Below are 12,850 nucleotides of genomic sequence, written 5' to 3'. Positions count from 1 at the left end.
AAAAGTCAGTATTAAAATTTATGAGCCACTGTAATCTACAGCCGATAGTTCACATTATCCATATAGCAATAGTAATATCTTTTATCATACTTGCACTACAAATACGTTGCATAACACTGTTTTTAATTAAAATTATCAAGTTATTCGTAAATATAATATCGTAAATGCATTTCTTTTAAAACAAATATTTCAAACAACTTACGCCTTAATAAATTTGTAACTACAACCAAAACATTACTTCACGAACTAATATGATAATAAGCTGTTTGACAGCATTAATTTTGAAATAGTACAGTATTTTCTCGTTATAAGCTCGAGTTGTTTCCTACCATTTCTCATAATAAAAATTAGCTAGGACGAGCAAGCCACAACGTCTTCATTTAAAAAAAATTAAGAATAAGATGACGTAAGAGAATGGAGGACTGTTTTTTATGAGACAAAGTGTAACACTATACCTTGATTTCGTTTTTATTTGTCCATACTTCAATTTCTAATTGCACTGTTAGCCCTGAGCTTATAGCAAGAAAATAATACTTATTTAACCAATATATTTTAAAAAATAGCAATTACTTTTTCTAGGCATTTCCTACTATAACATAGAAGGCACATTATCAGTCGTTGTTTTCTCGAACACATTTACAGATTATTGTAATTGATTTTGTTCTTTAGTAATACGAAAAAGTAGACCAAAGAACTATTGTTTTAAAGTATTACGCTAGAACTGGAAATCACTCCATTAATTGTAACACGCGATGTAATTATTTTCCACGATTTATTTCTTACATCATTGTCTAAGTGTAGTATATTTTGAGAAAGATTGAAAAACTACTTGATGATATAAAAACTTGTCTATTAACGTAATCTGCACCCTATATGGTTTCTTTGATAAGATTACGTGTAGTACAAAATATTACTTTTTGCTATTATTCCTTTATAATCTGCATGGAGCATCCGGTATTTCATGCTATGATGAGCAAAATGTCATTTAATTTTTTTATCTTTAAATGCATAGTTTGACCAGATATGTTAAAAAATGGCAACAAAATGAGAACACATTAAAACTTTGTTGTTTGAAACATGAATATTGGATGACTATCATGTTAAAAATTCAATGACATGCCCTATAAAATCTACAAAAACATGATCTTTTTTGTACGTATTATATAAATAATCGATCAATGAATACGGCCAACAAACGAAATATTAGATAAATAGTAAGAGGGACATAAAAATCATGTTAGTGGTTCATTCAGAACATTGATAATGTCCACCTACGGAACAAAGCAATTTATCGATATATGAATAATTATAAATAAGTTATAGTTTCTCGCGTTATATGTACAATTAAATAGGTATTAAATATGTATAACTACATTATTTATATTACAATATTATGCATGTACATTTCATGGATTACTGCAACTATAGTTAAACACAATTATTCATAATTATTCATAAAAAAACAAGACTGAAATAATTGTATACAAATGTTTCCTAAAAGCATGATCACATACAGTGTGCGTTACCAAATAAAAAATATGTAAAACATGTTTTTAGGTAAACACCTAGATTGCTTACTCAGACCCCATTAAAGGGAATATTTTATACAGTCTTATGACTTCATATATATATCTATAAGATACAATGTACACTTTACTGAACTGGAGGTACAGGATGGCTCAGAATTATAGATTTAAGCTTAAATATTTAGAATACAGTGTGTAGAAAGGAATTACAACGACTTAGAATATAATACTAAAATTTTTAAAGCACTCTGCATTACGTTTCAGAGCACCGTGTAAATTGTTTAATTATGTAAATTCATTTTAAATTATAAAATTACGAATACAATTAATTAAAATTACACTATAATTTTGAGACAACCTGTAGTAGTAACAAAGTTTTATAAACAAAACTAATTATAAAATAAAGGATAATTTACTTAGGGTTACATATAGGTAACTTTGCAATTATATGATTTTCATGAGCAGATATCGGAATAAAAGTCACAGATAATAAGAACAAACCTTAGAACTTTTTGATAATTGACACCGTTCATGAGAATCTTACTATATATGTGTTATACATACCTGCGTACAAAAATACGGCTCTCCAATTATGTTATACAATTCGTTCGTTCCTAAATTCTGCTGGAGACAGTACAAACTCCATTGGAATGTCGTGCCCCATTCATTCGAGACCGAATGATTGTTACTTGTTTTTCACAGGACAAAGAATCGTCATTGTCAGTTGTTGAAACGTCACACAAGTAAGGAAATCATTAAGTCGATGTAGCACACCATTCATGCTATACGAATGTCGTACAAAACGTGTATACAATGTGTGAAAAGTCACTTTGTGATCAATCAGTTTTCTCCTCTTGTACACACATGAATAGTTTTGCACACATTGTATTGAAATTATCTGTAATAAACGAGAAAAAAAATTATTATTTATGCAGAAATAATAGGACCAAGCATAATATATCAGAACTTCATTAGATGTGTTTAGATTCTGCACGAGTATATTAATTCTGTTCTGATGATTAATGATGTAGAGATAATAATGAAAAAAATTTATAATATAAATAAGTATCACTTACGAGAGCTCTTGACAAGCCACTTAGGTTTATTTTTCCGCTGGATAAAAAGCCAATAGACGGGGATTCCAGACAAAATAATGATTACTCCAACGCCAACTTCCCATGGAGATACATAACAGGGAAATGTCACCAAGAAAGCACAGATTACAAAGAATATAATTGGTAATACGATAGAGACCTGTAAAGGAAAAGAACAAGATGCGTCATTTTTTCTCGTTTTCCGCCAAACTAAAACAAATGAATGGGAAATGTCTTAGTCTTAAAAAGATAAAAATTCTGACACATACCCTTATCGGTCGTTCGCGTTCGGGACTTTTATAGCGAAGCCAGAGCAAACCAGATACGGAGAGCGTGGTGAATAGTGCTTCAACGAAGCTGACATAATTGATTAGTACGTAGACATCCTTTATGATCAGAAGTGCCAGGGTGATAATGCACTAGAAACGGAAATTATAGTTTAACACGCTTGAGTTGCAGTTTAACTGCAAGTGCATATAGAAATTAAAATGAATTAAATCTCTCATAGATCTGCCGTTTCTTTAAATTAAAATTTAAAGAATTGAAAATCGAAAGAAAGTTTCTTCATTTTAACAAGACAAAAATAACAATTTCTTTTGCTTTTACAAAATGTAGCTACCAGATTCATTTCAAAAGGTATATTTAAAAGACATCAACTTTTTTTATAAGACACCAGTCTTTGCGCAAAAAATTGAAAGTCTAATTTAAATATGTACATAAAATGCTAAATTACGATAAGAATTTCAAGCTAAGAGTAACAATGTCACTGATAATGCAATTTAAAATTTGTATCATCGAGTTATCCTCGATTCAAAAGGCAACAATTATTGATCATCAAAGAGACCGTTAGCCGAGATGAAAGGCTCAATTTATTGGTCTCAATTAACAGACACAAATCAAGATGATGGCTATACGCGTACAGTGTATTATATTTACTTTCCTTCTCGTTAATTCCGACTTAATTCGGCAAAAAACATAACTACTTGAATTTTCACATTATCTTATTTTAACAATGAATTAAACAGAGATAAATAAGGGAAATAAATTTCTGTCTATACCGATGAACCTTTTCGCTATCACAATGGAATTAACAAACAGCGTACATGATAAGTACATTATCGTTGTTGATTTAATCCATATACGTCAATCAATGTAACAGTGTCTATCTTTTATCGAATCTCGCATCTTTAAGTGAAATCCGGAAAACAAAATTCTTTTCAAACTGTGGATATTTTCTACAAACTTGATTATTTGTCTTTTTCCTAAAAACATAAATGTACACATGTCATGTTGTTAAGCTAAATGAATTCAGCTGAATATGAAACAGATAATACGCTTTAACGTGATCATATTGTATTACAAAGACTGCATCTAAAATCACCTACAGCACGAGCCTGTTATCTTATTATTAACTTTCTTATCATTTTATATCCTGCAGTTATTCAGATACACTTGCAATGTTGTTCAAACCGTTAACAGACTACTTAATTGTTACCGATACGTATTTTGTAAACAATAGATTGCAGATAATTGATTGCCAACAATGTTCCACGCACAGATGTTTTGCTTCTATCGTACATCATTTAGCAGGTGCGCGCGTTAAATGCATATTTGCCATTTCTAGATTAAAATAATTTATCGTCACTTGAAACGCTAATACAAATTTCTAGCGCATAGCGTTCTTATCAAAAAGAACGAAATTAAATGATTTATAGATTGACATGATACAGAGCCTAGGCTTAGAGAATAGAAAACAAGATAGAGTATAAGATAGATGAGCTTTTTTTTCCTTCCAGAAAAGTGGAATTACAACTAGGAGAATTATTTCTGGAACATATTATTTACTATAATTTATAATTTGAAGCAATGTGAAACCGATCGCTAGTGTCTAGCAATTTGTTTTGTTCGTAGTGCATAGATGAGAGGTTTGTATAACAAAAGAGACTTACGAGGAAGATGAGCGATGGCATGGGAGTCAAGTTTCGGACGTTGATGAGAGCGATGGCAGTGGGTAAGTGTCCATTACGAGCTCCTACAAAGAATAACCGCGAAGACGCAAAAATTGCTCCATTTAAGGCACCAAATGTTGAACAGGCCACGAAAAACGGCATTATCCAAGACATCACGCCCAGTAGTTTGTCACCGAAAGTCTGTAAATGAATAATTAGTATATGAAATCTACTAGAGTACTTATCCTTATTTCTGTGCCTTCAAGAATCTTTTATAAAAAAGAACTTTCATTAAAAACGTATTACTTTGTTTAATTTCACATTTTAATCTAAGAATAAAATATGAAAGTGCTTTCGTTTTAATTAAATTTAAGGAATTAATCTTCTCAAAGAAGATTATTTATATTGAGTTTCTAGTCATAGCTTCGAACTAGAACGCATGTACATTCACGTAGAAATACTAGTTACGTTATGAGGGAAAACTTACGACAGCGACAGCATCAGAGGAGAGAATTTCATCTTGCGTCAATACAACGAAGTAGGCAACGTTCGCCAGAACATAAATTACTGTAACCAAGGGTAGCGATATGCAAATTGCTTTTGGAAGGTTCCTATGAAAATAACAATTAAATATCTTAAATAATCGATGCAATATCGGAGAAAGTTATACAAAGTTATTTTTTAGTTACATACAAAAAGGAGGCAACAGAATTCATGTATAAGTACAATTTATAAGATTGCTACTTCACTCGAAAATGTGAAAATCTTATTCATGATCTAAATGTAGCTCTGTAACTACACGAAGATTCTTTACGGATGTACCACTTTTGCTCCAATTTAAATATAGCCTGGTGCATACGAAAGTCTTTGTCCGTCATAATATCGAAAGTTCAATCTATTCCTTCCCTCTTCTGAGAAAGAGTGGAAGGAGAGAGAACAAAGAGAAGAATGACAAAGGAGAAAGATGATAACAAATAAAGAAAACGTAAAGGAAGAAGAACAGATAAAGAACAATGTTATGAAGCAAACAAAAAATAGCAAACAAAGACAAATTCAAAAGAAAATAATTAGAAACTTTTTAGAACTTATTTTTGACGATTTTTTCGAAATTATAGGACAGTGCAGGAATAAAAGACTCTTTTGTCTTCAATTTTGTAAAATAAAATTTAAGAATTACTTGTAAGGGTCTTTCAGCTCCTCGGTAACGTAGTTCAAGTAATTCCATCCAGAATAGGAGAACAATCCCGAATAAACAGCAAGAGCAACATATCCAGGTTGCGTGTTGGTCCCAGCCATGGGATGATAAAAGTTCTCCGCGTGGCCTGTGCACAGCCACCAAAATCCAGCTACCATAATGATTATAAGCGCGAAGATCTTTGTCCCCGTGAAAATATCTTGTACCCTGGTCGCCCATTTCACGTTGTAACAATTTATGGCAGTCAGTAGACCTATAATCAATGATTTCCTCAACTTACTACAAAAAAATCTGACATTCTGTCTGATAATATAAAATGAAAGTGGCATTGGGATAGTACTACTACAAATACTATTTTGTAATCATTAGACACTATGGATTACAACATTTTCACGTATCTCTGTTCAGCACTAAAATGTTTTCCAGAAATCTAGGTCGTAAAAGCCATTGAGAATTCTAGGTTGCATTCTAAAGATCATTCCACGATTCCCTTCATCGGCCTTGTCTGACTTTTCTCAAGTAACAATTACTCCTCACGTACAATAAATCACGAATTTAAAAAGTTTTCTAATCTTTTTTATAACTCCAGACCTCACAGGTACATATAAAGAATTTCTATGGTACGAAGGCTTCGCTATATGCACAATTATCGCAAAAAATAACTTATCTTCTCTTTTAAAATACTAATCGTAAGTTGAATTTGAAGAACGCTGACCTTTTACCCTCCCAATCGAAAGTCACTGGTTTCTAGCTATACAATTTCATAGCTCTAGGCCGTGCATTTGTTCAAATTGTGAAACTTCAGTCTACCTTGAAAAGTAACACTTAACGTATTTGATAGCAATTGCCACCATTCGCGTTCTTACACGTGATAACAGCAGCAAGTAATCGTACGGCCGCGTACGGTGGCACGCAACCTGGCCAAACTGGTTGCAGGATGTACTGCGCGAATGTTAGAGCTGTGATCGCGTTTCCGGTTGGGACCAGGATGAACAATGCGACCCAGAGGTACAGGAATGCTGGCAAGGGCCCAAAAGCGTCACTAATGTACGCATAATCGCCCCCAGACTTGGGGATCATGGTACCTGGAACAAGAAAACATCCCTTTTATTACTGAAAAATTAAAGAGGCCTCTAGAATACAGTGTTGATACTTGAAAGATCGTAGCTTGGAACCGAGGCTACAGTCTTGTCTCGATACAAATTCGCGACACAAAATCCAGTAGGAGTTTATAGAATATAAGAAACTTTACTCTAAAGTCAGTATATGCAGTAAGAATTTGAATTTATATTCTCAAGAACTGGATCAAGTAAAATAGAATAGTTCCAATATTATTAGAAATATTAAATGGAAGAAAATGAAAATTACCATTATCAATAAAATCCACATAGTTTTTAATCAGAAATTTAGACGATCTTGTAATAAGACAATTGTATCTTAGAGTGACTTCGTTTATATTATTACACTGGGGAAATTACTCATTACTCATAATACATGAATGTTCCTGTTGCATTCCTCTTAATTGGCATATTTTTTCCTCTTAATGTTGCATGGTTTCTTTTATAAAAAAAAATACTAGTCAAAATATTTTGGTGACTCGTTATTTGTAACTCTATTACTTAATCGAGTTAATAAAATCGTGGTCATGAGAGCAAGCCAGTTGGAAGACAATGAATGAACTCGAGACTACAATGAACCGTGTCACTAATTTCATGAAATGTGGGTCTCGAACTTTTCCTCAGAGTTTAAAGGTCAGCGATTCGTTTAAGCACATTACGTTACGCGATATGATCGACTTACATTAGATTTGTCAAATCGTTTTCTATAGTAGCTGAGTTATATATCCTCGAATATATGTAGAATAACATTTACACTTATATATCGCTCGTTTGCTTTAATAATGACATAACTAAAAAGGTAACATTTTTTAAACTATCAGTATAAAAAAAGCAGATCTTGCAGAAATTGAAGTTACTACCTTACTGTTATTTCTCGAAAAATTATGATTTCTAAATAAATAAAACCCATTTTATTAATTTTTCTGTGCTTAAATTAGTTTCTATTTTCTCAATATTCTAGTTTTTATCCAAAAGGTCTTAGACTACAGGGTATTTCATTTTACCCAATAAAAACTTTTTTTTATCTTTAACCATTTTAAACATGCAGCTTCAGTTGTGTGAAACACCTTGTATAGTACAATACACAATCAGAACATTTTGTTACATATCGCTGAACTTGGCGAACGTGCTGTGACATTTGTTCATAAACTTGGCAAATTTGCCAAATGAGCATCCACAATGAAGGTTGAACATCGATACTCTTGTAGTCTCATTTCCGTAAATATCGAGTCACCACTTCGACTCATTTTAAACCGAAATTATCGTGTTTCCTAAAATACAAAATTTGTACCTTGTCTATTTATTATCTTCTTTGTAATAAATTATTTTCGCTCCGATATTGAATTCCCACGTATTTATCATCGAAAAAATATCAACAATTCATTAATAACACAGTAACACAATTACATAGATATGAGAACCATAAAGATAAAAAATCTCATTACTGAATGAAATTTGAATCCCGACATGAAATCGGAGACTTCATTCAGATTATAAAAATCTGGACATCATTACCCAAACACACTCATTAATTCGTCAATCTCGCAGAAACGTGAAACTTAATAACACTAGTACTACATGTGTACTCTGCAAACATGAAACAGTATACAAACTATTTTATATGAATCTGTGAAATGTGACACGTGAAGACAATTCGTGAAGTCAACGAAATTAAATTGACGTGATACTTGATAGTAGTCACAGAAAATCCCCCTTTCCATTTACAAATAATGAAACAAAATTAATAATACTGGGGGGTTAGCAGCATAAGCTCTAAGCAATGTCTTAATTCTTCTTTGCATAATTCTCCAGGCAGATTAACTCGCCAGCATGGTTTCACTTATGTTAAAAAAAATCGTATAAGCTACTATCGATATTTCGCGTATACATTTATTTATAACAATTAGGAATGGATTGGAACCTAATCTTTAAATTTTCGAAACTCAAATCCGAAATTTCGTAAGTAACTCTTAGCAATGTTAGGTCAATGTCTACATAATCCATTTCTCCGTGTCCTAGTTACCGCTGAATGGTTTCCCGCCTTATCCTGATAGTCCCTTTTCATATCGGATGTGGACAGATTATTATCGACATACAGTGGCACGAAAAGTTGCTACACATCGTTAATAATCTACAGTATTTACTTGTTATTAGTCCTTCGCTATCTCTGCTATCTATTTTCTTGTAATCACTCTCATTTTCTTTCGCTTTTACTTCCAACAAGAGAAATATGAAACGATACATCGTAGGTAGATGTATTTCAAAAGTGAAGCTTTTCAAGAAGGACGAAAAGCTATGTATGACTTTGGAAGATCATCTACTAAATAAATACTGACAAAAAAGGGATTATTTGTAAAGTTTGAAATAAAATTATTTATGCACGCGGAACTTAGAATTCCCGCAACAAAAACGAAAGTAAAGTTGATTGAAACCCTATGAGTCACAAAAAAGGAGTTTTGCGTCATCTTCAATGAATAACGGAACTTAAATACATAGTTCACTGAACTTTGAAACAATATAAGCAAATGGGATTCAATCACATCGCTATTAAACAAAACCTAACCACAATTTTATTCTTTCAAACGCAACTAGCATTGAAGTCGACAAAAACGGAAGTCAACCTCTTCAGTATCGATGGCATACCCGAACGATTCATCTCAGAAAGGTGACGCAAGAGTTGAAAGGTTTGGCTATAGACCCAAGAGGTGCTGACGCAACAAAATCAACATATCAAGACCGATAACAAAAGGTGGAAACGATTTCTTACAGAAATTACCCAAACCTTCACGAAAAACATAAATCGAAATACTTCTATGACGCAATTTCAGCCTCACACTACACTACCCATTTCTCATCATATAAGCATCTATTTTTCATTTCAGAAATAATCATTCACAATTCCTCCACTGTTCAATAATTCTACCCATACCATCCATTCATCTACCTTTCCCTTCAGCACCCACATGGATCGCCGTGCGTGCGCGGAACGCAAGCATGCTCGACCACATGGGCGTTCTGAATCAGAGCGTTTCCCCGATATAGACACTACGTATCCCACTAAAAAATTCTGAATGACAGTACTCGAAGAACTCTTTCTCTCTAAATAATCTGAAACCCCAGAGAACGTGGCGAAGCTATAACAAGGAAATACTCGAAGTATCGGCGGTTCGATGAGCAAATATTTATCGACTTACCGAGTTCCGCGTAGCATAATGCGCCGATGAGGGACAGAACACCAGAGAATATCCAAACGATGAGCGCCTGGCCGACGCTGCCGCTGTTCCTGAGGACACCCTTCGGAGACACGAATATCCCCGCGCCGACGATGATGCCGACAATGATCGCGACACCGTCCCACAGGCCGAGCTCTTTCTTCAGCTTCACGGCGTTGTCGTCGTCGGTTTTCGCGGCCCTGAGGACCTGCTTCTCGGCGGGCGCGACTTTGTCGGGCATCCTGTCTGTTATTCACCGATCGCGAGACACTTTCCCGTCAGCAGCCGAAAAAGTACTGAGCAGCACGACCATGCCGCGGGGCACACGCTTGATGCACGTGCGAAAACGAAAGAAGAGGAAACGCGCGCGCGCGCTGACGAGAGGGGAGAAGGGGAACCGGCGCGGACCGCGTGGCGTCGTTCACTCGACTGGTACACGTGCACGACTGCGATCTCGTCTGCAACAGCGACAGTGGCGCCACATCCCGGAAAGCATCGTCTGAAGACAAGGTTGATACCTTGACGCGCGCGTGAACCTGCTTCTAATGATCTTGCGAGCGTCACATCCTTTCGATTGAACTTGTAACGAGGGTTGCCATATGAATTCCCTCTGGCTGGAAGGGGGACAGTGGGAGGTGAGGGGAGAAATAAGGGGTGTTCTATTGGTGTAGGTACAAGTGACTGTAGTACTGGCCATGCTTGATTAAAAATGACACTGCGAGAGTTCGTTTTTGGATTTTGTGGAAAGAGTAGGTGGCATTGTCTCTGACTACAGAGGGCAAAATTGGACTGTTGTAGCGATGCTGTTTTTTAGTTCGGCATGGTTAGTACTAGAGTCGGCTGTGGTATGGGTCTAGGCTTTAGATAAGAGAGCTGTTATTTTTTCCCCCACGTTTTAATTTTGCTCACTATTCCCAAGGAGGGAATTCGTATGGCAACTCTGGTTGTAATCGTGGCGTTGTGCTTGAGATGCAGATTCGCGCGCTTTAACGCATTGTCGCACTATGAAACGTGTAGGTTCGTTCAGATTAGTTAAGTCACTTGCATTCAAATAGCTTGATACCAAGTTTGTAACCATATAAGTCAAATTATTTGAATTCAAGAGAGGTAGTATGCATTAATCAATGTGTTTTTCAAGGTAAGGAAAAGTTGATCAAGCTTTCCAAAATTATTTGTATTCAAGTAATTTGACTAATTTGCATAAAACGTAGTTTTAGCTTACCGCCTGCCAATGTGTTAAATGGTGGGGAAAAATTGATCGAATTATGAAAAATTGTTGTTTATACTTTAAGGGACTTCTATTGGGCACAGATTTCGAGAGTTTTGGATAGTTTGAAGTACTACAAATAGTAATATAAGGATATTTTAAAATTCGAACACAAGTTAGAGTACTGTCAGAAAATTGTCTCCATTTGTATTAAAAAAAATACACATCAAACTTTGAACATAATTTTCTCGAAACAACAATTTTCAAATTGGTAAAAATATCTCTGAAACCAATCGAGTTATTAACTAGAAATTTTGATAATTTCTATTTTTCACAAAAATCGCGTGCATTATATATATATATATATATACATATATTTTTTTATATTTTATATAGATGTATCTAAAAAGAACTGTATTTCATTTAATCATATAAAGTTTCTTAATCAGAAGCTACATATTAATAGAGTAGGCTATCTTTTGTTCCGAACTGTACTATTTAATGCATGACGAAGGAGATTTGCACACGTTCAATCAGCCGAATGATCAATCTAAACAGACCCATCGTACGAGACAATTTAACTGAAACCTGTATAGATCGTATATCGATCATAAAATCAATAACACACCTCGGCAATTAAAAAATAAGTCAGTTGATCCTTTCAGATCGTAAAACTTACGATAGAAAATGAATAAAGAATTCGAAACGCTAAAAAAGTACAAATTCCGTACCAACGCACGTGTCAGTCGTTCTAATCCTCACTGCCAAACGAATCAACGATTCAACAGTATAATAACTTCATCCACATCTATTTAGTGCATTGCCAATCACACATAGTTGAAAGCACATATGTAAAAAACTTGAACATCACGCACTTGTAACAATACGAGACAATATTCTTCAGTTGATTTATGTACTATTGTATCTACCCGACACATGTCACAAAATTTCAAAATATCCTGTTCACTTTGATATGGATGTCTCATTTACATATTTGCTCATGAGCCAAAATTTTCCATTACACTGCACTAAATAATGTACGTACAATTTAGCAACTTTGCAATCAGAAGATACACGTTCTAAATTTGTTATTCTAATATGCTCCTTTAGATTCAGTTTTCACGTAAGTAATTCATACGACGCGCTGTTAATCGTATTTCTTTTTCGTTGTCGCATATGGCAAGGCGCAAGGAGCGGAAAGAGGAACAGAGATTTCGTATGACGCGACTGCTCTGTGCGTTAACACCACTCATACTGTGTGCTAATGCTAATGCATCGTGTCAAAACCATGGGAACGATATGTTACATTAATGTATCGTGCCTGGAGAGGAAACACTGCGAATCTGTTCGGGTACAGTTGTATCCTTATTGGATAAATTATGCTAATCAGCGTCAAATACTTTGAACGATTTGTTTTTGTACGAAAAACGTAATTGTTGTTCAACTAACAAAGGAATATATGCATATTGTAAATTTAAAGGGCTTTAAATTTAATTATGGAACTTTTTATATTAACCGTTCATACATTGTTATGATTTCTTTTCAATAA

General features: G+C 34.3%; 1 protein-coding gene across 4 annotated transcripts; it reads right to left on the bottom strand.

Annotated features, from left to right (window-relative positions):
- Window positions 1-18: 18 nt before the first annotated feature.
- On the bottom strand, window positions 19-12,734 carry Mnd (L-type amino acid transporter minidiscs). 4 transcript variants are annotated; one of them, XM_076388932.1, is made up of 9 exons: window positions 11,981-12,734; window positions 10,077-10,708; window positions 6,631-6,849; window positions 5,747-6,017; window positions 5,057-5,180; window positions 4,570-4,770; window positions 2,890-3,039; window positions 2,603-2,780; window positions 19-2,424 (listed from the first exon to the last, which is right to left on the bottom strand). In XM_076388932.1, exons 2-9 carry the CDS (start codon window positions 10,333-10,335, stop codon window positions 2,363-2,365), a joined length of 1,464 nt encoding a protein of 487 aa, XP_076245047.1. In that variant the 5' UTR covers window positions 10,336-10,708; window positions 11,981-12,734; the 3' UTR covers window positions 19-2,362. The 4 variants fall into 4 exon arrangements, with proteins under 4 accessions (XP_076245047.1, XP_076245048.1, XP_076245049.1 ...); XM_076388933.1 differs by having other exon boundaries at window positions 10,077-10,593; XM_076388934.1 differs by having other exon boundaries at window positions 10,077-10,552.
- Window positions 12,735-12,850: the final 116 nt, after the last annotated feature.

This window comes from Calliopsis andreniformis, chromosome 12, assembly GCF_051401765.1.
Source record: "Calliopsis andreniformis isolate RMS-2024a chromosome 12, iyCalAndr_principal, whole genome shotgun sequence".
In the NCBI taxonomy this organism is placed as follows: domain Eukaryota; kingdom Metazoa; phylum Arthropoda; class Insecta; order Hymenoptera; family Andrenidae; genus Calliopsis; species Calliopsis andreniformis.
This window is presented reverse-complemented; position numbering and strand designations above follow the sequence as displayed.

What these genes read in the sequence shown, in the direction of transcription:
- Mnd (XM_076388932.1), bottom strand. Translation starts at nt 10,335, where the DNA reads ATGCCCGACAAAGTCGCGCCCGCCGAGAAGCAGGTCCTCAGGGCCGCG. An exon ending in ATTATGCTACGCGGAACTCG is followed by an intron (nt 6,850 to 10,076) that starts GTAAGTCGATAA and finishes TTCTTGTTCCAG; the next exon opens with GTACCATGATCCCCAAGTCT. An exon ending in GTGGCTTGTCAAGAGCTCTC is followed by an intron (nt 2,425 to 2,602) that starts GTAAGTGATACT and finishes CGTTTATTACAG; the next exon opens with ATAATTTCAATACAATGTGT.